The sequence below is a fragment of the Hesperophylax consimilis genome, chromosome 25, assembly GCF_061612785.1.
Source record: "Hesperophylax consimilis isolate HC1 chromosome 25, BYU_Hcon_1.0, whole genome shotgun sequence".
In the NCBI taxonomy this organism is placed as follows: Eukaryota; Metazoa; Arthropoda; class Insecta; order Trichoptera; family Limnephilidae; genus Hesperophylax; species Hesperophylax consimilis.
Window position 1 is genome coordinate 24,392,240 of NC_142860.1, and position 26,585 is coordinate 24,418,824.

General features: G+C 36.6%; 2 protein-coding genes across 2 annotated transcripts; one reads left to right on the forward strand and one right to left on the reverse strand.

Annotated features, from left to right (window-relative positions):
- Positions 1 to 996: 996 nt before the first annotated feature.
- On the forward strand, positions 997 to 10,735 carry Vha55 (V-type proton ATPase subunit Vha55). The gene is made up of 9 exons (XM_089646826.1): positions 997 to 1,181; positions 2,650 to 2,768; positions 3,661 to 3,790; positions 4,429 to 4,685; positions 5,344 to 5,677; positions 5,926 to 6,080; positions 7,077 to 7,214; positions 7,381 to 7,509; positions 8,642 to 10,735. Exons 1-9 carry the CDS (start codon positions 1,082 to 1,084, stop codon positions 8,777 to 8,779), a joined length of 1,500 nt encoding a protein of 499 aa, XP_089502952.1. The 5' UTR covers positions 997 to 1,081; the 3' UTR covers positions 8,780 to 10,735.
- Positions 10,736 to 16,509: 5,774 nt separating this feature from the next.
- Pp2A-29B (Protein phosphatase PP2A regulatory subunit A) lies at positions 16,510 to 24,813 on the reverse strand. Its single transcript, XM_089646936.1, has 3 exons — positions 23,674 to 24,813; positions 18,699 to 18,969; positions 16,510 to 18,029 (listed from the first exon to the last, which is right to left on the reverse strand). The coding sequence occupies exons 1-3, from the start codon at positions 24,592 to 24,594 to the stop codon at positions 17,449 to 17,451; spliced, it is 1,773 nt and encodes a 590-aa protein (XP_089503062.1). The 5' UTR covers positions 24,595 to 24,813; the 3' UTR covers positions 16,510 to 17,448.
- Between the last annotated feature and the right edge of the window lie 1,772 nt (positions 24,814 to 26,585).

Sequence of the window (26,585 nt, forward strand, 5' to 3'; positions counted from 1 at the left end):
TAAGTCGTGCAATTAAAATTGACGAGAACAACACATGTATTTAATATCAACGGTATAAATATACCACAAACAATGATAACATGTCACAGTTAAAATCGATGAAATATTTAAAAAAAAGAATTACAAATATATGTGGCATTTGATTGTGAAATGACATTAGAGAGGAGAGTGGTATATTTATGTTAGAGAGTAAGTAAGTAAGTAAACAAGAGATACAAGTACATAAGTTTCTATAGTGCAAATAAGGTAGAATTAGATTAAATTAATATTGATTGAAAAGATTTGATAGCATAGCCCTCTTGTACTTACCTTGCGTGCAGTTAAATAGATCTGCCACATCTGCGTATCTATTACTAACTTCACGCAACCTAGGTACAAGCGAGTATTTGGAATACTCAGTCCTGATATTGTTGCATTTAAACAAAATTTTAGAACGAGTAGCTCTCGTGGGTATATGAAATTCAATGAGGTTAATTAAATCAGGACTGTCTATACTACCATTTACAATTTTGAACATAAATATTAAGTCGAATATAATTCTTCGATCTGAGAGTTTTAATAATAACTTATAAATGCGTGTGTTCTTGCTGATATTTATGTATGAACTTCCAACAGTACTTTGTATTGTGCTTAGCTTTAAAAATACTCAAACAGGTGCCTATGACCATCGAATTTGAATATTCAAAAAGTTTTATTCGTGGTTTGTTTTGTTACATTAAAAACTTTTCCCCGTTTTTTAAAAGAAGAAAAAGAAAATCTTTGAAAAACGCCCAAAGCAAGCAATGCCCCTGTGTGAGTACTATGTTCACATAAACATTCGCTGCGATACCTATTAACATAAATAAACCACTCACTAACCTATATATTATTTGTGTGCCATGAGAGCCAACAATAAATAAAATTGAATAAGTAAGAACTGAATAAAGAAAAGCAAACGTAGCCAAAATGAACGTAGCCAAGTAGCAAGTCACGTGATATCACGTGAAATATCATTTGTGATTCGCTCAAGGCAGATCTTCTGCGCTCGTTTAATCGTCTGTGATCAGTCGGATATTATTTTGTTCGACTAGATTCTTTCAAGATGTCGAAGGTATCTTTCAACGCTACCCTTAACAGCCAACAGGCTCAAAAGGAACATATCCTGGCCGTTTCCAGGGATTTCATCTCCCAACCACGTCTCAGTAAGTGTTTTTTATGTGTTGAAAATACCCTTCGTTTTGACTTTTGGGGTGGGCAACTCAGCTGGTTTCGATCAATGCCGAGTATATACATCAAAATTAAAACTGAATCAATTATTTTGAGCTTAAAGCTAAAGAAATAAGCCCATTTTCCGTTAAATTACGAGTCAGGACACTATTTTTGAAATTAACAAATTGTGTCAGCTGTCATGTGATGTGAATTTTTGACGTAATGTAGTGATTTTTCTCCGCTTATAAAGTATTTTTATTTAGATATAATTGAATAATTTCCTATTTCAGTTATAGAAAACAGCTTTTAAAGTTGATTTGATCTATTTTATTGTACTTTATTTAATTTTTACGCTTGGTCACGCCCCAGTATGTCTTTATTTGATTTTTAAAAGATAAAATCTCTTCATTCCCTTCCTTTTTCTAAGTTAATCGATACTAGTCATATGATGTGCTTTATATATTGCACACAGAATTCGGTTATATTTTTACAACATCTAGAGATTATGAATTCATTACAATTATGTACTCAAACTTTTCAATTTGGTACATTAAAATAGATAAATCATATGACTTGAATCCTTTCAAAATAGTCTTTAATTATTATGTAAATAAAGTATAGCTGTTTATAGGAAAACACCTAGTTTTCTCATGTGAAAATCATTCTCTTGTCACATGACTGCTTTCATCTGAAAAAATTCAGATTATTAAGTACCTACCTACTACTTTTATTACCTTTGTGTAATTTTTTTATGAATAATGAGATATATTTTGTAAAAAAAATATGTTTTTCCCAATTCTGGTTCTAGGGTGTAAAAATTCTCAGTATCGCCCCGTCGAAAGACCACCATTTAAAATTGTATGGTCCATCACAGTCTTTGGAACCTACAGAATCTCACTGTGGTCTTTTTTATTTATTTATTTTATTTTTTTATTTATTTATTGCACAACAGATAGATTATCCAATTACTGTACAATTCTCAATTTGACAATCTTAACACCTAGTCTTATGTAATTTTGGTTATGTTTACATTATTGGCTGAGCGAAGTCCTGTTTTAACTTGACTGTTTGGAATTTCATCTGTGTGTAAACTTGTTTGTGCATTCCATTCAAAATGGTGACCATTTTAATGGTTCAGCAATGATTCGTTTTTCAAATTTATTTGAACTTTCTCATTCGCTTTTTTTCAATATTATGGTACATATCTCCCAGAAGAAAGTTTGAAAAAAGAATAGTCTTTGAGATAGTGAAGTTTGAAATAAATAAAATGCTACCTAAAATATATGTTTAATAACTAGAATTTAAGTACCTACTTACAGATATTATGATTTCTGACAAAAATTTTGGTTTTGATTTATATATGAGACAGTTAGAAACATACTTTTTCGGGCTGTTCGCAGAGCTAATAGCAGATATTCATTTTAACAAACTTTTAACCTGATTATAATTGTGCGATTTCAGCATACAAGACGGTGTCTGGTGTGAACGGACCCTTGGTCATCTTGGATGAAGTCAAGTTCCCCAAATTCGCCGAGATTGTGCAGCTGAGGTTGAACGATGGAACAATCCGTTCGGGACAGGTAAATAAATAAAATATTATGTTTAAAAAAAAATTACTCAGGTACAGAAGAGCGCAATTTGAATGTATTTGTACACACTGATAGTGGTTCAAACTAGTTTGAAACATCCGCCCGCAGTCCCCTCTTACCCCACAATAGTCCTGCGATACACTATACAAGCAAGGTTCTCTTTATTATGATTTATCTGTACCTACTGAAATTTGCACAATTTAATTTATTTTTTGCTTGTGGATGTTACAAAATAATATCATATTAAATTATTGGAATTGTTTTTTTTTTTTTTAATAGATTACGAATTATTTTTTGTTCTGTGCCAAATTGAGAGAAATTAATCAACGGTAACAGTGGATCTTAACAAACTTTTAAATATTCATTAATTATTGTACTGCTGTAATTTTTTCCTTCACTTTTTATATTTTACTGCGGTAACAACTTTAAACTTTCACCATGTAAGCATTTTTTGCAAAGGATATACATCTAATAGAGAGGGTACAGGGACGATTCATAAAAATACCAAGAGCTTTAAAAGACCAGCAATATGAAGATAGACTAGAGCTGCTAAAATTACCGACATTCAAAGAACGGAGAGAAAGGGGTGATTTGATTGAGACTTTCAAGAAATCTTCACCACTAACGCAAATAATGTAAATTTCCGTGCATCAAAACAAATTTTGCATTCAATCCTAGGAATGATTTCCTTACAAATATAGTAGCGGAAGCATGGAACAAACTTCCACAACATGTCATCGATGCTACAAATATAAATCAATTTAAAGGTCGTTTGGATTCTCCTTGCGTTGATTGCATCATCTTCACATTTCCTTCTGCTATTGGTTCTGCTGGTGGAAGTACTTTGATTTACCAGGGCTAATAATGCTTTGTTTTATTGTAGGTTTTGGAAGTCAGCGGAACAAAGGCCGTTGTACAGGTGTTTGAGGGAACATCCGGTATTGATGCCAAGAACACCCTTTGCGAGTTCACAGGAGATATCCTCAGGACACCAGTGTCGGAGGATATGCTGGGTAAGAAAATAATACTAATAAGTTTATTATTACGCCAAAAGTATACATACATGAAAACAAAATCGATTTTTCCATGGAAATGCTTCGAAATTTTCAAATTCATTTTTTATAAATCGAAAAATTACGAATTCCTTTGATATGTTTGGTCTGGTGGACAACTTGTTTATAAGGCCGTCATCCTATAGTGTCGGCAAGAAATCTACATTCGAGTACTGTAGGTCCCTAAGCAGAAAAGGTACGCAAAGGACTGCACTTAGGGAACGTTACTTTTCTGCACTGGGTCTTACAGCACTCGGTTTTTGTCGATTCCTTATCGACCCATGGGATGACGAGATAGAGTTTTCGTTGTTATATCAAGTGATATAGGACACAACAAAAATCAGACCACGTAAATGCATCATTGCAAGGTTTTGTTAAAATGCCAAAAATGTATTGATGTTTTCTCCCTTTTCTGCTTGGCAGATTGCCAAATTCAACCTCTTGAAATTTAGCCATTGCATTGTTATAATATATTTTCCAAACTTTTCTGTTAAAAGTACAAATTTTTACACATAAAAAATATATTCTTGTATTATTGTTACCGAACAACAACCCAGTTTAAAAATTATAATTTTGAATATTATTTTTGCTTATTCCAGGTCGTGTGTTCAACGGCTCCGGCAAGCCCATCGACAAGGGTCCCCCGATCCTGGCTGAGGACTTCCTGGACATCCAGGGCCAGCCCATCAACCCCTGGTCGCGTATCTACCCCGAGGAGATGATCCAGACAGGTATCTCCGCCATCGACGTCATGAACTCCATCGCTCGTGGTCAGAAGATCCCCATCTTCTCCGCCGCTGGTCTGCCGCATAATGAGATTGCCGCCCAGATCTGTCGTCAAGCTGGTCTTGTCAAGGTAATAATTTCATCAATGCTTACGACAGTTGTAGGCTCCTTAACCACTTTGACCCATGGACATCATTTATAACACACGCAATGTCAATAACATGGACATCTTTTATACCACATGCAATGTAAATAAAATAATACATACTACGTTAGAGTGACTATTGCCCTAGTGAAGACAGCCATTCAGAATTGAAACATTGCTTGTAATGGCTTTAACCGTGTTTAGTGCATTCTGAATTTCATCGTTTGAATCTTCCTCTTTCCTTTCCCCAGTTTGGTGCCCATGTAGTTCGCTACATTTGTTGAATTAGCAGGGCGCCCGGGTTCATGGGATGAGGTTTGTCTAGGACTTGGCGGTGGATGCGGCTATCGGAGGCGCTCCGGAACTGGAGAGGTCGGTTGCGGGAGTTTTCCTTTCCAAAACATCCTCTCCTTCTTTTCCTTTAAAAGATCCTCCAGAATTCCCAAAAAACGACGTAGGCCCTGAGAAAAATTATTTCTCTCAGGGCTTCCTGTGATTAAATAGAGCATGATTAAAATCACAGATAGGGTTTAGTTTCCTTTTTTTTTCTTCTTTTCTTCGCTTTTCATCATGGAACCCTTTACAAGCAGTATCATTTAAATCCAGAAAAACAGTGATTAATATCTTGTTTATCTAATTCCAGGTCCCCGGAAAGTCAGTCATGGACGACCACGAGGACAACTTCGCCATCGTGTTTGCCGCTATGGGAGTCAACATGGAGACGGCCCGCTTCTTCAAGGAGGACTTCGAAGAGAACGGTTCCATGGAGAACGTGTGCCTCTTCCTCAACCTGGCCAACGACCCCACCATTGAGAGGATCATCACCCCCCGCCTGGCGCTCACAGCTGCCGAGTTCCTCGCCTACCAGTGCGAGAAGCACGTGCTGGTCATCCTTACGGATATGTCTTCATACGCTGAGGCTCTGCGTGAGGTGTCTGCCGCCAGGGAGGAGGTTCCCGGCCGACGTGGTTTCCCCGGTAAATATTATTATCCCTCGTCTCTATTTAAAAAGAAAGACAAACATTCCTAAGTTACGAATATCCTAATAAGATGTATTTGAATTCCTCCTACTTCCATCATTATAAGTGGAAAAGGTTGTTTGTGCAATGATGGAGGGCTACGCTGAAAAATCTATTGTGTTGAGACGTTCTTCTTGAGCAGACTGTCTTTCAAGATTTTAGTATTTTATAGTAACATCCACTGATAGAATAATTTGCTGTCACAGGTTACATGTACACGGATTTGGCCACCATCTACGAGCGTGCCGGACGTGTGGAGGGCAGGAATGGCTCCATCACTCAGATCCCCATCCTGACCATGCCCAACGATGACATCACCCATCCCATCCCCGATTTGACCGGATACATCACTGAGGGACAGGTAACAAGCAATTCTAGCCCCTTTCTTGCCCCCATCAGATCTGGCTAGTAGAATACAGCCAGTTATACAAACAACAAGCTAAAATGTGCACAGGGAATGTGATATCCTAGATAGTAGAAGAGGTTACTCATAGATTGCATGAAGCGACTTATAAACAAAACTTGTTATACGCAAATCTTATGCCTGGGTGTCACTGTACTTATGTGTATTGTAGATAAGAATCTCCTGGTTGTATTTGGCCACTTTCCAGGAGAGACAAAAAAACATGGGATATAATTTTATATTCAAAGCATAATTTTCTGTTTTCATGAGATTAGCACACCTATTTCTGTCTGGAATCAGTAAATAGATCATGGTGAGTTTTGATATATCTATTTAACCGTGAAAATTATCCAAGATGCCAAATTGCTTGTTTCATTTTATTCAATTATTGTTCAATACATCGCTGCGAGGGAGATGCAACACCGGGCGTAGTAGGTCTGTGGGCCATGGCGGCGCGGTGAGTTAAGAGCGGGACGCGGCGTGGGGGTCAGCCGAAGCGGCTGCCTGATTCAGTTAGTATCGAGCGCTTGTACTGGGTACTCACTTGTATCTGACTGACACTGGACTGACTGACTTAGGTACCTTGACGACGCGGCCTTATATAGAGCAATGCGTTCGAGAATAATCCGGCGATCGCGAGTAGATAGGTCGGCGGCTTCGCTATTATTATAGCAGCGTACATTCGCCGTCTTACCAGTAGGTTCTAGTGCGATGCAGGTTGCATGTATCAACGTTCCAGAACCTTCTAGTAGCTACCGCTACAGTTTCACCCGCCATACTAGGAATATCCCTGTGTTCTTCCTGTTGGTTATAATTAATTTAAATATATTTCTGTGAACGATTGTCTGTTAAAACAAAATTTTCGTATTTGCCGTCGCTTTACAAGGCAGAGCCAAAGTATCTCACGTGAAATTTGTCTTTTATATAACTTACCGTTGGGCAATTTGTTTCCAGATCTACGTAGACCGTCAGCTCCACAATCGTCAGATCTACCCACCAGTGAACGTGCTACCATCTCTGTCTCGTCTCATGAAGTCCGCCATCGGAGAGGGCATGACCCGCAAGGACCACTCTGACGTCTCAAACCAGCTGGTAATTACTTACTTATATGTTTCTAAATGTCCAATAATTGACCATCTCTTAACCTACCAACCTACAATACTATTACAATACTAATCTGGGGAAACTACTTATTGACGTTGAAAATTCTGATTGACTTAATGGAAACTCTACATGTTTGTTGTTGTTGTAATTGCAGTACGCGTGTTACGCCATCGGTAAGGATGTGCAAGCCATGAAGGCCGTGGTGGGAGAGGAGGCCCTGACCCCCGACGATCTGCTCTACCTGGAATTCCTCACCAAGTTCGAGAAGAACTTCATCACACAGGTGAGACACCATTCCTCACTTGCCTCCCACAAATATAACTGACTGCGCTCTGATAGACAATTTACCCACTTAGTTTAATGCGCTCCTGGGATTTAGGCTTGGCACTTCTTGATATGTATTTGATTAATTGACATTGCCTTCTTTACACATTCATTTATAATATATTATTATTAACGCCTAGGGGTCGGAGCTCTGCATTTGACAATTCGACAATTGCAGAGTCGTCCTTATATATTCACTTTACCTTCAGATATTACCTCTACTGGGTTAGTTAAAGACAAAAATAAAAGCCACTTTATCAAATATGATATTGTCTACATGTTAGACACAACAAAAAAAAGCCTTAATTTTGGCCGGGTTAATAACTTCTTAGATTTTTCACAAAATGCTGTACAAACTATTCAATTACAGTATTCAACTAATACGTCACCCCAAAACCCAATGACCTATTAAAGTGACGGATTATAGTGCACATGTACAAAACATGCTAAAAATTATCAATCTGTCAGTATTTTTGTAAAATTTAATTTTAATTTTTGTTTTAAAGTTCATGTTTACGCATGCGAAAAGACTCCATTTTGTCAACTTATTCAAACAACAAGTTGTGGCAGAACGAAACAAACAGAAACACATGCAACAGTTACTAGAATACACTAACGGAAATGTCCTAATACAACGGTAATGAACCCGGTAAAATGTTTAGCTCTAGCAAGTTAGACAATGGTATAGTAACTTGAGTGTATGAGAATAAGATAACCTAACCTAAGCTTGTGCGCTCAAGTCTATAGATTTTGAACGTTGACGTACGAATACTGGGTAATTTGTAGATCTTGATTTTGTGCTTTCAACAAATAAACATACAGCGGATTATTGTAGTTATCGGGTAATCGAGCGGTGATGATTTAGAGAGTACTTTATTATTATGGATATTTCATCATCCTCTTCATTATTGGGTGTTTTTCACTTGTAGCAGTTGAGTGTGTTAGATTTTGTCCAAATTAATAAATTGAATTCAAATTCAAATTGATTGGGTGTCAGTATCTGCGTCTTTATAGGGGTGGCATTGCTTAAAATTTGTTTGTAGTTGATCCTCTAATGTCTGAATGATTGCTAATAATTTGTTTCAATACAGGGTAACTACGAGAACCGCACCGTGTTCGAGTCCCTCGACATTGGATGGCAGCTTCTCCGTATCTTCCCCAAGGAGATGCTCAAGAGGATCCCCGCCTCCATCCTCGCAGAGTTCTACCCCAGAGATTCCCGCCATTAAGCCACCGAGCCACCCAACCTCAACAATACACAAGTCCCGACTCCATCCCCTCAACCAAACAACCTTACTAATAAAATTATTACAATCATTGATTAATTGCAGTGCAATTCTGATATAGTGACTTCTGTTACAGTGCAACCCTGATATATAGTGTCCTCTGTAATAGTGACAACCTCGTTGTATACTCGCAATCCTAGACACCTTTCAAAAGAAATCCTGCTTTAACATCACCAAATACCCTACGGTCTTTTCAATGTTATAATAACAGATTTGTACTGTATTGTCATAATTATTGGTAAAATGCAATGTAACCAAAGATATTAGAAGAACGAGATGTGCTATGAGCAGTTCGTACTGTGTGGAATTGTTTTGCCGAGTGGCGCCGGTTTTGTTCACCAATACTACTGCACACCTTCGCTTACGCTAAGGTAGCCGCACTAATACATAGAACAGATTTCTGTGCGTACACGTCCCGATACCGTTCAAAGTACCCTAATTAGGTAGTACTCCGCCTACGGTCCGACGGACAACATAGCATATCTCGTTCTTCTAATATCTTTGAATGTAACCCTGATGTAGTGATATCGGTTATAGTGACAACCTCTTTAGACCACCCTCACAAACTTACAAACGGTGGTTTTCTGCTTTAATGTCACAAAATAACAAGGGTTTTTGAATGTCACCATAGCAGACTTGTACTGTATCATACAATCATTATTATAAATTATGTAAATTCAGTATAATCCCACGTTAAGTTTGTACAGTTTTTTTATAATTTTTTTATTACTAGTGGATTTGCCTTTGCCAGGCTGAACATAAATAACTACCATTATAACACCTTTTTTATAACAGCCTGACGTCTGCAAAATATTTTGGTGGAAAGCAACCGATCGTTGTGGTTTTGGGAAGGAGTCAACACATTGTCCTGTCTATTGTATTGTAAGATATAACTTATCGTTAATAATAATAATGCCAGCGTTATTATCAAAACATTTTCATATAAATATTATACTACCATTTAAATTATTCAAAAGATTTCGACGTTTTGAGACAAATCTCTTCTCATGAAGTAGATTTTTGTTTGCACAATATATTCGGTTTAGTGTTGTCACAAAAAAATATCATTTTTGAGGTTAAAAACGCTGTGTATCAGATTACGATCGGTAGTTATTGAAATTATTGCTTTAACTGTATTATATGGCTTCCTGTACATTTTAAAATGTGTACTTTTAAAGTAGCGATATATTTTGGGATCGATCGTGGGACAATACTAAAGAGAAAAATTATTCTTCTCAAATTTGATGTGTGTTTTAATTTGAATCCTCATTTCTAAACATTTTTCATTGTATATTGTCTGCTTTAAAATAACAAATTGAAGCTAATTGTTTTAGCTTTGAATTTCCACAATTTTGTAAATATATTTGTGATTTATATTAATTAAATCTGTCCATACAGTATTTTGATCACATTGTTCAGTTTATTTTATTATTATCATTATATTACTTAGATATTTAATTGTTACCGATGGTAAAAAAATTAAAAAAAAAAAACAAAACAAAAACCTACATTCAACACTTCATAGATTGAACATTGTCTACAATTATATCAATGACAATATTATTATTATAAAATAGATTTCTTCCTATTTATATTTATTAATTTAACAAAAAATAAAATTCTTATTTTAGTTTGGGCTTTTTAAAGAACTCCCACATTCCAAGGTTTTTTAAAATAAATTTATTTATAATATATTTTTCAACCCTTGCTTTTTTCTCTCTTGTTAATAAATTTCACGCTAATTTAATTATTGCCTGGGTACTTCGTTCATTACATCATAGTAATAGTAGAGAATTTATCTTTCGAGATGTTTGTAAATCAATATCACATTATTGTAAAAGTTGTGGCTGTTTGCAATAAATTAAAAGAAAATTTGATATTGTTGTTGAATATTTAAAAAGAAATAATATGTATGTACTGTTAAGAATAGTGAACAATGTAGTGTGAATAAGATACCAATCTTATAAATAAAATGTGTTATGTTATCTTGGTGTTATATTATTCAATTTTATTTAAATTTTTTCATAGTATTTTTTTTTTAACTGAAGAAGTGATGGTTACCGTAGAGTTCCCGTGAGCACTTAGGCCATAGGCCCATTGTGCCTATCTCCCATTTTACCTCATTCTTTTAACAGGTTCACTGCCACCTCCACCATTTGGCGGAGTTCGAATGTCTCGAGAAACTCCGCACCCACCATTTGGCGTGTGCTTCAATAAAATATCTGGCAACAGACGCGACATGATTTTTGAATGTTTGCCCAGTGCTTGAAAGAATCAAAAAAAAATTGTGCAAACGTGGTTTTTGACTACCTACTCTGGTTTTAAAGTTATAGCTTGTTGAAGATGTGTGACAAAGCTTTCTATGTTTACATGGCAAAGTTTTCCAAGCCATCACTGTCCAAGGCTGGCAGTGAACCTGTTAACAGTAACCAGGTCCCTATAATATAAAGTTCACCAGGGATGTCATTGGATATGTGGCTATGTCTTCTGGTTCTACAATGTGTCTTCCCAGGTAGCCTTGTCCGCATCAGGGCAGGACATGGCACCATAAGTGAATTGGAGTCTCCTCTTCCACTTCACATTTTCTGCATCTATTTGTGTTTTCCACTCTCAACAACTGCGTGTCCTGAGATGGCAGTATCCACCGTTAGTAGTCCTACCAGTTCCCTCAGTGAGTTTTTGTCCTTATTGCCTGGTTCGCCCTCTCCCATTCCTTGCAGTGCTGGGATTTGACCCACCTTTCAATAAATGTACAGATTAAAGAAATAACAGATATTCCATTATGGGTACGACAAGTAAGCAAATTTGGCTTCATGCCTGTCAGATCATGTTATACGTATCAAGCGTTTTTTAGGTGTGGCCTATACAGATTATGTAATATTTGACTGATTTATATAGCGCTGTTTTCTTGAAAAATCACATCAAGGGTGCTGAAATCAACTCAAGGGCGCTTATGTTGTAGTATCAAGTCATGTCAGCTGTCAAGTGACAGATCCCATACAAAGAAATGATATTTCGCGGCAGCTACCTAATTGATCTGACCATCAGGCACCATTTTAAAATATCGCCTGGGTAGCAGATCATGACATATCTTCATGATATGCTCACATCTATAACACATCATCTTTATGGGATTGTATGGTGATATAGGCCATGCCTGAAAAACGCTTGATGCGTATAGCGTCGTCTGAAAGCACCATTACGGCGGGTCTATTTGTTCTTACGTCAGCGTATATGTGCAACTCCATACAGGGGATAGTGGCATTTTCCTCGGGGCTTATGTTATCTTAAAGGGAAGCTGTGTGAACGGCCTTTTTAAGGATCGAAAGAAGTGAAGAGATCTGTGTTGTAGGAGGAAGGAATCACAAAAGCTGACTGATCATTCCAGCTTTTGTGATTGAGTACAAGAGAGGGCCACAAAACAAACCGTTCTCAAGTGGCAAATGTCAGCTATTTACAAATGTTGGACATGGGTTTTGAAGTGTTTCCGGCTCTGCTGAAGATATCAATGATGCTATTGCTTTTCAACACCTTCCAATGAAATACTGATGGATCGTAGCATTAACTACTGACAAATTCAATGCCTGTTTGAATTACCTGCTAAAAAGTTTTTTCAGGTATATAGAGACTCCTTACCAAAGGTGCTGCGAAACTGAATGGGTGCACTTGCAGTTTGTACTGCGGTTGTGTGTATTAAATATCTGCGCAACACGCCCAGCTTACGAGAGGCTAACTTAAATCTGGCTTCGATGGAGTCCTCACTTTTAACTTAAGGTTATTTTTATTTATTTACTGTCCTCACTTAAGGTTACAGTGGATGTCAAAACGTACTAAACAATCTTAGGAAGAAATTACAAAGTTAACACGTCCAGTGCTGAGCCCGTAGCAGGTACGGGCGATACAAAGTTCGCGGGATGCGCTGCCCGTACAAGGTACGGGCATCTTATAACTTAGAGAAATGATAATAAAAAAAACGTTAGCACAAACCGATTGTGTATATAATACCCTCAGCATGTAGGATAACTTCAGTATACATCTATCATCTATTGTTTTTTTTCTACCGTAGTACCGTTGTGGCGAGTTTACACGCGACTTTTTCTATACGTTTCACACAACTACAACGAATTATATGTGTGTGCGGTAATTGTGATTGTTATTGACTTTATCCAAAGTGTCTCCTTGTTTATAAGTATTTTTTATTAGACTTTTCGTTATTATTTTTTGTGTGTTCGGACTTTTGAATCAAAATATTGTGTTTTAGACTACAAGTAATTTATATTGAATTCATTTACTATAAAGTGTTTTTATTATTATTTTTGTGTTGGACTTTTGATTTTTTTTTTGTGTTATACATATTATCTTGAAATATGGATCAGCCATCAACATCCAAAAGAGCTAGGCGAGATGACGACTTTAGCGACACCGATAGTGATTTTGACGATTCGGGAAGCGACTTAGAGATCTTCCCCGAATCGGATGAAGATGACATTATCCAGCCAGTACCGGCAGCATCAGCACTGCCTCCAAACCAACCATCAATGTCCGAACCAAGACAGTGGTCAAATTCACCCAAACCATCACATCACATCCCATTTACCCGTGTATCTGGCATAAATTTTATGGAAGCTGGAAGAGAACCGATCAACTTTTTCAATGCCATCGCCAACGATGACTTGTGTGAGATGGTCATCAAACAAACAAACGATTATGCGGTAGAGGTGTTATCAAAGTCGAAAGGTGATAAAAGCCGAATCACAAGGTGGAGGGACCTAACAATCGAGGAATTCAGGAAGTTTTTAGGGCTTATTTTCCACATGGGAACTATTAGGATGAATCGCCTAAACGACTATTGGAAGAAAAATCATTTATTCAACCTGCCGACATTTTCTCAATACATGGCTCGAGATAGGTTTCTACTTATCCTTAGAGTGCTTCACTTCAATAGTAATGAGGAAGAATCAACAAGTTTAGGAGAAATTCAGCCACTCATCGATTTTTTCAATGATAGGATGGAGATTATATATACTCCTAGTAAAAATCTTTCCATCGATGAATCGCTAGTGCTCTGGAGAGGGAGACTATTGATCCGTCAATACATGAAAGGGAAAAAAGCGAAATATGGCATAAAACTGTAAATGGATTGGCCCTAAAAATAATTGTTTATGGTGGTGCAGCAGACATCGAACTCGGTGGTAAAGACCACACCAACAAAGTGGTGAAGAAATTGATGGAAGGAAAGACTGGAGTCGGGCACAGTTTATACATGGACAATTTCTATAACAGCGTTCCATTGACGGAGCATTTATTAGAAAACAAAACATTTGTTACCGGGACCCTCAGATCAAACCGGAAGGACACACCGAAGGAAGTTACTGAAAAAAAATTAAAAACCGGAGAGTCTACCAGCATGTATACAAATAAAGGGATTTGCGTCACAAAATGGAAGGATCGACGTGAAATTGTGACGATATCTTCCGAATTCGATGGGCAATTGACGAAAACTACCAATCGTCGAGGAAAGGAGGTTTGTAAGCCAAAAATGATTATTGAATACAACAAACACATGAGCGGCGTAGATTTTCACGACCAAATGCTTGCCTACTACCCATGTCGTCGAAAAACTTTGAGGTGGTATAAGAAACTGGGAATTCACATTTTCCAATCAATGCTAATAAATGCTTACTATCTGTACAATGCACAAAGTGAGCGTAAAAAAAGTCTATATGATTTTAGACTGGAAGTAATCGATAATTTACTTGGTCCTCTTTCTGCCATTCCTCGTCCACTAGTGTCAAATATAAGACATTTGCCAGCCCTATGCGAAAGAAACGACAAAGGAAAAGTAAAAAAAGGCAATGCAAATATTGCTGGGAAAAAAATAAAAAACGGAACGATTCTAATTACTGCTGCAAGGAATGTCCACAGATGCCTGGATTTTGTATCGAACCCTGCTTTAGGAATTACCATGATGAAAATAATCTATAAAAACCCCATTGTTTCATTTCAAACCGATAATTACTTGTCCACTGCTTTAGGAATAACCACGATTAAAATAATCTATAAAAACCCTATTGTTTCATTTCAAACCGATAATTACCTGTTCACTGCTTCAGGAATTACCATGATGAAAATAATCTAGAAAAACCCCATTGTTTCATTTCAAACCGATAATTACCTGTTCACGATGGTTTTGCCTGCACTTTCTCTTTTTATAACAATACTATATAATTACCCTTTTTAGGCGGTCAAAATCAATTTGTTATAACTATACTATATATGACAAACTGCATGAACGTGGTGAAACCAAAGATTGTGTGTAAGGACAGGGTAGTCTGGCGTTCTGTTTTCTCTGTTTACCCCCGTAGTAGTAGTAAAAAAATCAATCTTGAGTTTACTAATAATTTATAAAAATATAATTTCTTGATGAGTAAATAATACAGTAAATGTCTCGTGTAAACTCACCATTACGCAATGACGCCTACTATTTTGTCCTGCCAATTAAATAACAACTGGAGAGTATGTCGCACTGTCAGGCAGTGGAATTGGTAGGTGTGAACCCCAATAATAAACCAAACATGCAAAAGTCCCAATTTTTTCCGGATTAGGGAAGTAGTCCTGTTATGAAAATTTCGTATTTTATCAGCACAGTTGGTTTACGCCATATTAAAATAACGCAGTGAAAGTGTTAACTCATTAGCGCCTGCAGATACCATACAGTATCTGAAATAGTGTTGTTTTCTACTTCTTGAAACATCTGGTGGAAGGTATTTAGTGATGTCAACGAGTCAATTTCTCTTGAAAATTTCATGTGCCCTCAAAAGCGGACCTGAAATTTGCGTATGCAAATATATTTACAGATTATCTTTTAACTCTTACGTTTACAATGAGTTGAAAATTTAAAATAAATAATCGGTATTTCAACAGAAGGATAGTATATTATTTGTTATTGAAATAATTCAATTCCTGGAATGAGGGTTTTTATGACCGTGAAACCTGATTCGAATCTCTTTCTCTGTTCCGCACCCACTCAACTCCTATCTGCAAGCGAGCGAGAGATGTCGGGCGTATTTAAAGAAAGCAGGTATGGGCAAATACCGATAGGCGGATCGTAATAAACATATTACAAGGTTAATTGAGTTGCATTTCAAATAATATTCGATTTTCGTTTAGTACTTTTATAGCTTGGGTATGCTGAGTTACTACATAGAAATTTTTAATAAAATATTTTCATTATTTTCGAAGATATAGCAATTTAAAACAAATTAAAGAAATTTGCGCAGGACCTTTATTTTCGCCCATAGTCAGGGAGCGCCAGTGCAAAAAATACCCAGCCGAAATGTGTTAAGGATATTGCTGAAACTTGTGGGATATCATCTGAATGGGTGCTCAAGATTTGGGTGAGAAAATTATCCGCGCGCTGGGTGCCGCGCTTGTTGACGATCGACCAAAAGCGCATACGGACAGACATATCACGCAAGTGTCTTAGCTTGTATGAAAAAATTCTGAGGAATTTTTGCAGCGAATGATAACCGTCGACAAAATGTGTTTTTCTTAAAAATGCTGGAAACTTTTCAAATTATCCTCGTATCTTACCAGCGATACAACCCACTCCATAGAAATACATGTCAATCTACAATTTAGAAGGGATGATATGAAATAATGAACAGTGAAGAGAGTTTTTAATATTTTATTATAATTATTATTTAATAACATGTATGTGTTAAGAATGCCGAATACATTTACTACGCCATAAGTTTTCATAGACATTTATTCATGACCAAAAAATGTTGTTTGCATCCAGCAAATTCAGTTTACAAACATATCAAATTTAAAAATGATTTGATAAAGTAAATTTGCATTTTGAACATTTATTTTTACTACAAGTTATAAAGACATTAATACTAAAACATAAAACAATAAAGGAAAAAACTAAATCTGAAAACTTTTCTAAACACAATCTATCACTGGTAAAAAAAGTGTTAAAAAATAAAATGGAGTTAAAATCAATGAAAACTGGTGAAAAAAAAAACAAACGAAAATGAACAGTGATGTGCTTTTTTATTACGAAATGTCAAAAAAATCATTAATACTTCCATTGAAAGAAACGATATTTCGTTTCTTTTAATTTTCCTATCTTTCAGCAATGCATATTTATTTTAAATTGTACAAAAAGTCACTAATGCAAAAATAACACAGCTAAAGTTACTAATAAAATAATAATAATTCACATATTGTCACTTCCGAGGCAAAATCACTTCAAAATATGTATCAGACATCTTTCAGAAAGAAGATAAAAGATTGCATAGTATTTCACCTCTATATTATCGTAAAAACCATTGTTTTAATGCAATAACAATGAAGAATAGAACATTAACATTTTGTATACACCAATAAGTTTTTAACACAAATTTACAATGTTACATTTAATAAAAAGGTACAATATAATTTCAAAGCCATTAAGTAGTTTTACCGTGGAAGCAACAATACACCTGGTATATTTTTGCACAACGACGATTTAAATGTATGGCAATAACGAATTGCACTAAAATGCTCAACCGAATTCCGTCATTAAAAAATATTTTATACAAGGGAAATTTTCAAGTGTTGGAGAATTAAGCGGCCAAGACGGCGATGGCTTCCGAAGCGAAGTACTTGACGTCTACATCTTGATCGACGTTCAGTTTCTCTAACACCGGCTTAACTTGGGGTTGGATTACGGACGGTTCCAGCCAGGGCACCATCTTTTGCAGGGTCTTGGCGACGTTGAAACGGACGTTCGCTACGTTGTCTTCGGCCATGGACAAAACCGTCGGAAGGAGGACTCTTGTGGTTATATCTTTGCCGCAAGCTTCGGCCAAAACGTTGATACAGAAGAGATAGGTCATCCTATGTAGGTAGTTTGTATCTCGAGACATATCCAATACTTTAGGGATGATGTTGGTTTCAGCCCAGGCGGGTCCAAACTGTTGGACGAGTTTCTTGAGGTTCATGGTAGCTGCTTCTCGGATGGCATAGACGTGGTCAACGAGCCAGCTCATGCAGAGGGCGCTCAATTTCTCATCGAAGACCTCCTGGCCCAGCTGCCCTGCCAGGAGAGGCATGTACTCGATGATGGCGAGCCTGACGCGCCACTTGGAGTCTCCGGCGAGCTCCACGATGGCTGGGAGCAGTGATTGCGACAGCTGCTGGATGCCTGCAAAAAGAACGATGCATTGTTAATTTCAGATTGTAGGGAAGAATAATAAGAGCCAGTCAGATATAGCATAGAAGTAGGAAATTTACAGGACCGATTGGAAGATATCAATTTAGCTAATGAACCTGGGTTTTGAATATACCATTTTTGCAAGAGGAATGAAACACAGAGACCCTGACAAATCTTTCCATACCCGAGTTGTTGAACATAAGAAAAATTCTTGTGTGGGAAATGTCAACTGTGTACTACACTTAGCGTATTTCCAGGCTATACACTTCTGTGGATCAATGACGCTAGTTCTACAGAGCATCTTCCATTCTGATACTGGTAGAATATCTATCTGTGCTCCAACGACTGAAACCTGTTAAGAAAGGGGAATCTATCAAACAGACCGTCCGTTTCTGCACAGAGTCAAGTGTTGTTTTCTGATATTTGGAGCTCTAGATCAAATAGGTTTGTAAATGCCAAGCTCAACAGTGGACGCAGTTGTGATTTGTACAGGGCTAAATATTGTATTTATCTGAGGGCTCAGTACAATACGTCCAGCTTCTGAGAGTAACAGAACTCAGCAACACTGGCTTTGATGGACTCCCTCTGCCTGAGCTGGTCACTCAAGGTAAACACTATGTATGTTTGTTCTATTGAATCAGTAACATTTATATTACTCACCGATAACCTCATTGACGCACTCCAGATTGGAGATGATGTTCAGCCTGACCTCCGCACACTCGTCCTTCAGCTGACTGAGGAACAGGGGCAGCAGGTGCTCGATGGTGTTGGCGCGGCCCAGGATCGGGCTCAGGCCCATGATGACGCTGGCCAGGGCCGACTTGACGTGTTGGTTGGGATCCCCCACCAGGTCCTTGATGTGCGGCAGGATGGATGTCATGATGATCGACTCCTGGTGCGCCTTGTCCAGATTCATGCAGAACTCCTTAACCTGGAACCATGACGATACAAGTATTATTTAACGGACAGTAAAATAACCCAGGTAATTACACTTTGAACAGTGGATCAAATGGGAGAAAACATTCAAATGAGACAATCTAAAGTGTTCATAAATGTCTTGTTATTACATGTTATTATGGGTTTCATTTCATCAAAATGACAGTTCAACACACATACAAAAAGTGACATAAAATCATGAAAAGTGATGAAACAAAAACTAGGTTTCATCACTTTTAATGACTATATCACTTTTTAAAGGTGTGTTTAATTGTCATTTTGATGAAATATCATGAAACCATTATTATGATATCTTGTCTTAAGAAAAACTTCAAAATATTCGTAATCTCTTCTTTCGTAGATGGCGCTAATTTAATTATTTCACTTTAATAAACGTTTTGCAAGTTATGCTATAACATATTAAGACAAATAATTTGTTTTCACCTGTACACACGCAATATGAATATAAACAAATAGTTTTGTCTATGTAAAATCTCAATTCTTTCACGAGAGGCATACAGATACAATATTGGATTGAATCACCGTTACAATACTGTATTTGGATGCCTCTCTTGAAAGAATTGATTTTTTATACGGGCAAAACTATTTATTCATATTCCATATGCACGGGCAATTTTTTTTTATTTGTCTTAGTATTGTAAAGCATAACTTGCAAAAAGCGTATTTTAATAAAATAATTTAATGAATGCCATCTATGAACGCGTAGATTATAACGAACGTTGTGCTTAACCTTGAGGTTAAACGCGATGTACGTTATAATATACGTAGAACGTATGACATGGAAGTGAATGGTAAAATAGGTGGAGGACGCCCGTGGAGGACATGGCATGAACAAGTGAAACGCCGGGTTAACGTCAGTTAGTATTGGTATAAAATACAATGTGATTAAATGGATTACCAACTACTTAAGAGAACCACCCGCAAGTCGTAAAAATCAATCATGTTAATAGTGACCAAGAAACGTCTGACTTTGGAATCCCTCAATGTATAGTGCTTCAATGGCCAAATTACTTCATATACATACTGACAATAGAGTACTTGTACGGGACCAAGTTAGTGAAGCCCGCACAAATACTGCAAATTCAATAGGGCACCGGCACACATTGACACCTTGATCTGAGAGTTTTGCAGGGGCAGTAGGAAAACATTAAATTAAACAAGTATTACTTTCCCGAGTACTCTCGGATGAGAAGTGACTGTTTGTACCAGTTACTTCTCTATTTATTGGACAAAATTATACATTAAATTTCACACATGTTCAATGAGAGTAATTAGCGATCACCCTTATCTCTTCACTGTGTTGAACAAACAAAACATTAGTTTTTAAATGTATGGTGGCGCCGAAAACCCATTTTGGCTCTGTACGTCCGATATAGTACTAATACAGAAAGTGGATGGAAAAAGAAATCAGGTCATGTTTTGTGTTGAAATAACAAAATAGTATGTGCAATGATAAGTGACTGTGAATGAAGCGAGAAGTTTGAACCTATATGGAGTAACGTCATTTATTAACGTCGTTCATTCTTCTCTGCGACTCAACTTGGTTTTGTTTGAATCCTTACATATACACCATTACTTTTGAACAAAATAAACAAGGAAAATGCTGTAAGTACGTCATAGTTAACTGAAAGCTGATACGCCATTGTTTCAAAACAGGTATACCATCCAGTAACATTAAGAATTACTGCAACTATTTGAACAGGTATAATATAATTGGGATTACCAAAATAGACTGTAGAAACGGAAGCTAGATAATATTAAACTAGATGGCAGCACTTCCGTTTGTAGCTAGCACGTGGTGCAAATTTGTACAGCAGACGTTAGCGTAAAAATATAATAGATTCATGTGTATAGGATACACAGCGCGAGTTGACTGCAATAAGTAAGCTTAGTATTGAATGTATTTATGCTCCGGTATTTGCTTCCACCGGTGAAGAACAGTTACTGCTACTAGCGGAACAGGGACAGCAAGTTTATATTATGGTTGTAAAAAATATGGTTAGTAAGCTTACAGCATGTTCTATCCATACTTGTCATTGTTTATTTACTTATTTGAAGTCAGTACCGATGATTATCACATTCAGAAAAACTGTAATTTAATAACTTTCCCAGTATTTTAATAAAAATTCCAAAATACATTTTATATAACAGACTTCAATACGCTATGGCTTCAAACTCTTGAATTGTAAAATAATCATTAATTGCTACTTTTTAGTCTAAATGAAACATGCTGTCTGTAAGTTATGCATCTGTTGGAGTACTATGATGAAGTCAACTAAGATTGATAGACCTGTACCTCAGTAGACTGGCAATTTTGGAATTCAGAGGAAATCTGCCAAAATCATCAAATCCCATTCTACAACTCTGCCTTAACCTGCTTCACACAAGTATCCTTTCAGGAGTCTACTTAGCAGTGGCAGTCGGTGACTTTTTGTAGAAGGGATGCTGGACATCAAATGTTTATACTCGTACTTACTACGTACTTGATATCAAATATGAACATCTAGATGCTAGCCCGCGAACAAGATACAATTAGGTACTGTCTAAAATTATCTCCAATAAATCCATTAAGCTCCATAATGCAATATTTCCAGTATAAGTTTTTTTTTTTGCAAATGGCTAAGACACAAAACTTTTTCGCATTAATGATTCAGTTATACAACCACACAATTCACTATTATCATTTAGAACACGTTGACGAAGTATCCATCTTATTTTGGGTATTCATTTTTATTTATTTAAATTATGATTAAAAAGTAAATCTCTGGTTAATAATATTCAATAAGAATTCGACTTTAGTATTCAAGCTCAAAACAAACTGTCAAAGCAGCGCGCGCGCATACAATCCAATGGATTAGTAATAGAGTATACGATTCTGTGCATTATACATATGAGCATTAAAGATGGTTTTTGTACGTGGGATGCTGTCATTAATATCGCATAAAGTTGACGAAGATATTGGCTTACGGGTCTCAGTGCGCATGCGCGGAAAGAACGTACGTTCTAGCATATTGGATACGGTTTACAGATCGCTTCCACACCACAGTATTATTGCTTGTATATGTGTGATTTACGCGTTTCACAGTATTTGAGAATGTATGTGTATTTAGACTCGTCCGTGCTGTTTGTATCGTGTCGTTCGTTGTGCATACACAGAAACAGGACTATAATATGTACGTTGTCTTATAATAATAATATTTGTATGATTTTTTACAGCGCCGTTTTTGTAACAAAAATCACATTAAGGTCGCTGTAGAAATATTAAAATATTTAAATTGCAGTATTGCTGTTTACGGCTAGAAGTGCAAATCTTTTTACTCTAAAATGCAAGGGATGCGGAGCATCCACAGCATGTATGGACGGACCGCGCCTGGTACATAGATACCCTGACCCTGACTATAAACAGTATGGAATTTGTAAGATCAGAATAACATTGTAATTGATAACAACTTTACATCGGTGTGAGATTTATTATCTTAAATAATGGCACCACTACATATATCCATATCAAGTAATAATGAACAGATAATCGAAAAACCGTGAAATATATTATAGGCACATGCACACTTTGGAGCGATGGTACCACGCGCCGCTCACAGAAAAGTCTCACAACGGACTGCGCTATAAACCGTTACGTTACTTTCGAACTTTACTTTTCTGTACGGCTGCCTGAAGTGGTGCACGGTACCGTCTATGTATGTAAGCATGTTTGATTCATAGCTAATTTCATTGTCATTGGAAGCTATATAGACTTGTATTGTCAAGAACAAATCAAATGTCAACATAACAACGAGTGTTAACATAATGAGAAATGGTTGAATCCAATTAAGAAATCTACTGTAAGCGAGAATCAATGACATACACAAATACTAGATACTTTAGTATGTACATAAGAACATTTACATAATGCAATGTTAGATTTTTAACTGTGGGTGTGGCGAATTGGGATAAAATAGCAATATACATAAAATAAATCAAATATGATTATGACCTTGGAATATAATCAATGCATTAATAATCTGTTTGTATATTGATGGCTAAAAAATGTAGTGACCTTGATATTTATAATAATTTCAAATTTCACAACAATGAGGGTTTTGACTAATAAATAAAATGAATAGAATTAGATATTCATAATAAGAAAGCTTTGCGGTGAAATTATAAAAATTAAAAACAATCTGACTTATTATACATTGCATATAAGATAGTGACGCTTGGTTGGCATAAGATTTACAAAAAATCAACTGTAAACAAAAGCAATTTTGTTTAGAAGCAAGGTAAAGTTTCTTTACCCCGTTTATTTTTAAATAAGGCCAAATTATTGAAGTAACACTTCGTTTCAACTTAATTTGTATATTGAAATTAAATAATTGATAAGATTGAAAATATGAACAAAATTGTTTATTAGGTTCTTAGATTGGGTTATTTAAATGTGTGTGTATTTAGATTGAAGCAGAACTTTTCAGCAACGTCAAAGGGGAATTTTGAACATTGAAAAAAATGGAACATTAATGCACCTTTTACTGTCTACCTAGACTAAATAGTTTTTTCTTGTAGTAATAAGGAGAAACGAAGTGTTATTTAAATAATTTGTACATAAAGAAGCAAACGTAGTAAGGAAATTTTACTTAAGATAGTTAATGTTGGAAGCCATCAATAGAGAATGTGATTTTCTTACCTTGCTGGCAGCCGAAGCACGAACTTCTGCTTCTAAATCCTTCAGCAGGATCTGGAAGGCCGGCACCAAGTCTGCTCTGGTCAGATCCGGGCCCACAGCGGCCTGCAGCTCTCCGAACCTGTCGGCTACCATGTACCTCACTCTCCAGGAGTTGTCGGTGGCGCACGCTCTGATGGTGGGCATGGCCAGCTGCTCCACATCCTCCGGGGGCAGCAGACCAGCGATACTGACACAAGCGTCCACAGCCAACAGCCTAACGGAGTCCTGCTCGTCCTTGGCCATGGTCATGAACACGGGAATCAAATCGGACTTCAGATATTCCAATTCTACCACTTTGGCGAATTCTCCGAGCTTGGAGGCCGCCGCGCGACGCACCATCGGAGTGTCATCCTGGCACAGCAGGCGGAAGTGTTGCCTCAGTTCCACTTTGTAGTCCATGGAGACGCGAGGATAACAAGCAGCAAACAATCCGCAAGCTGATGTCCTTGTGGTGAACCAATCCCCAGCAGCCAAACGTTGGACAAGTGGGAAGAAGTACTCTTCCAAGTGTTGGGCGGAGTGGTGTTGAGCTACCGCTTTCAAAGAATCTACAGCCTTCTCGCGGACAACTGTCTCTTCAACGCTCGCCAAGGACTCCAGGGGGGCCAGAAGGCACCAGGCGTGCTCGGGACCACCAACCAGGTTGATGAAATCTCCCAATTGCTCGGCAAGAGCGAGCAAAACTTCGTCTTCATCGTAAATCGTTTCCTTCAAAAATGGGATCAACTCTGAGCGCGTCCTCTCGACTCCCAGCGCCAAAGCGATTGTTGACAGCTTCTTGATTGAATTAAGCCGCAGATGGACATCTTCATTCTTCAGCTCGTCGATCAAGACGGCAATGGGGTACAGTGAATCATCCGTTCCGGAGTCGCTAGCAGCCATGTTTCCTACCGCAAGACGTCTTTGTTTATACGACAATAATACAATGGTGAAAACGTTTTTCACTCAAATTCGGACGCAACAGTTTCGTCCCTCGAAATCGATATCGCCAAGTGTTAATTTAACAGCCTTCACTTAATAAAACATTGAAAACTGACGCATCCTCGCGGTAACAAACTGACATTGGACGCAAAATGGCCGAATTTGCGGAGCACGGTGTTGCCAATAGTAAATATAATTTTCCTCAGATATCTTTTTAACGTTATCACCAATAATATTTTAAATAGTAACTCAAGATGGTATGTTTTATTTTTTGAATCCGTATTGTTGGAAACCTCACCCACTTAGAAAACAACTTTATGGTTATTATTATTAGTAGGGGTTGAGGGAGAGGGGGTATTTGCCCCCAACCTACTCACACAACAGTAATATATTATGTTAAATTCATCATATTTTCTGCGAACTTCGGAAAAGGGCGAAAAATACGCTAGGAAGCAGAACACTTTTATGGCTTTTTGCCCAAACAAATGCTAGCCAGTTCTGAATAAAAAAAACTATACTTACATTGAAAAAACTCATTGGCGGTTACTCGGGCATTTATCGACTATTCATTTGAATAAATCTACATCTGTATTTATTTATTGCATCTCAATATACATAAATCATGTCTTTTCTTATAAAAATCAACCTCACTAGGGGCCTGTATCGAGGTTAAGAAGCAAACATAGAGTAATCACAAACATAACGTAATACTACATAAAAACACAAAATATTTCAAAAAGAAAGAAAAAATATGTATTATTACCAATGTTTTCGCAATCGGACGCAATATTCTTACAATATATTGTAACTATATTTGAACCATAACTAATCATTAATCATTATTCCCAGAAGAAACAAAGTAGATAATAAAGACAGCTAGGGTGACATTCAGTTTTTAGAAAATGGGACTTATTATTTAAGAAAGGACAGTGATGAAAAAAATATTCAGACAATCGTCTGTCAATACAAACATCTTAACTAACTTTTTAAATTTAACTAAGGAATTGGTAGACTTGATATGATTTGGAAAAATATTAATTTAACATAAGTTGTGCCTGATATAAATAGTTTCTCTGACCCAAAGAGGTTTTAGTATGTACGGTCACAAAGTTCAATGTAGAGCCAATTCTAGTTACACGCGTTTGTTGTGTTCTTTCTGGAAAATTTCAAATTGTAAAAATTCAACATAGTATTTGAGTGATATATAGCTGTTTTATATACATAACGTTATATTCCTTATAAATTAGGTTGGATGGATAACGATTTTTTTTTACTGTACATAACTTTAAGGATCAATTTTTGAGTAAAATTTAGTGCCTGTACATTGGAATTTAGACATGATCCCCAGCATATTATGTTATAAGAATGTCGAGATTTGACTAAGGCAAAATAGACTTGTCAAATATGTGTCTAAGTTCTATTAAAAATAAATGTACCTGATATTCTTTGTTAACAAATCGATATTGTCATTCCATCTTTAAAATTGATCAATCTTTACACCTAGATACATGATACAGTCTACACTTTCCAAGAGGTGGCAATTACAATTCTGCAGACAATTATGTATAATTAGAATTTTTGATGATGCACTAAATGTTACACATTTAGTTTTTTATTGTATTCAGAGTTAAGATATTATTATTCAGCCAACTCTTTACTGCTCTTAATCCTAGGTCACATTTACAGAAAGCATCTCTCCAGGTTTTTAAGTTTTACTCAAATATTAAAGCAGTATCGTCTGCAAAACTAACAATGTCACATGGAATATCAAAATTAAATAAATCATTTGAATAATTACACTCACGTACAACCTATATCCATGATTCATTCTCACTACACGATGTCTGTTCTGAGACATATAAAAACTCGAAACAATATTTCATAAAGCAATAACATTTTATAGAGTAGGTAAGTATCTAAATATACCTAGATTTAACATTTAAAGATTATTA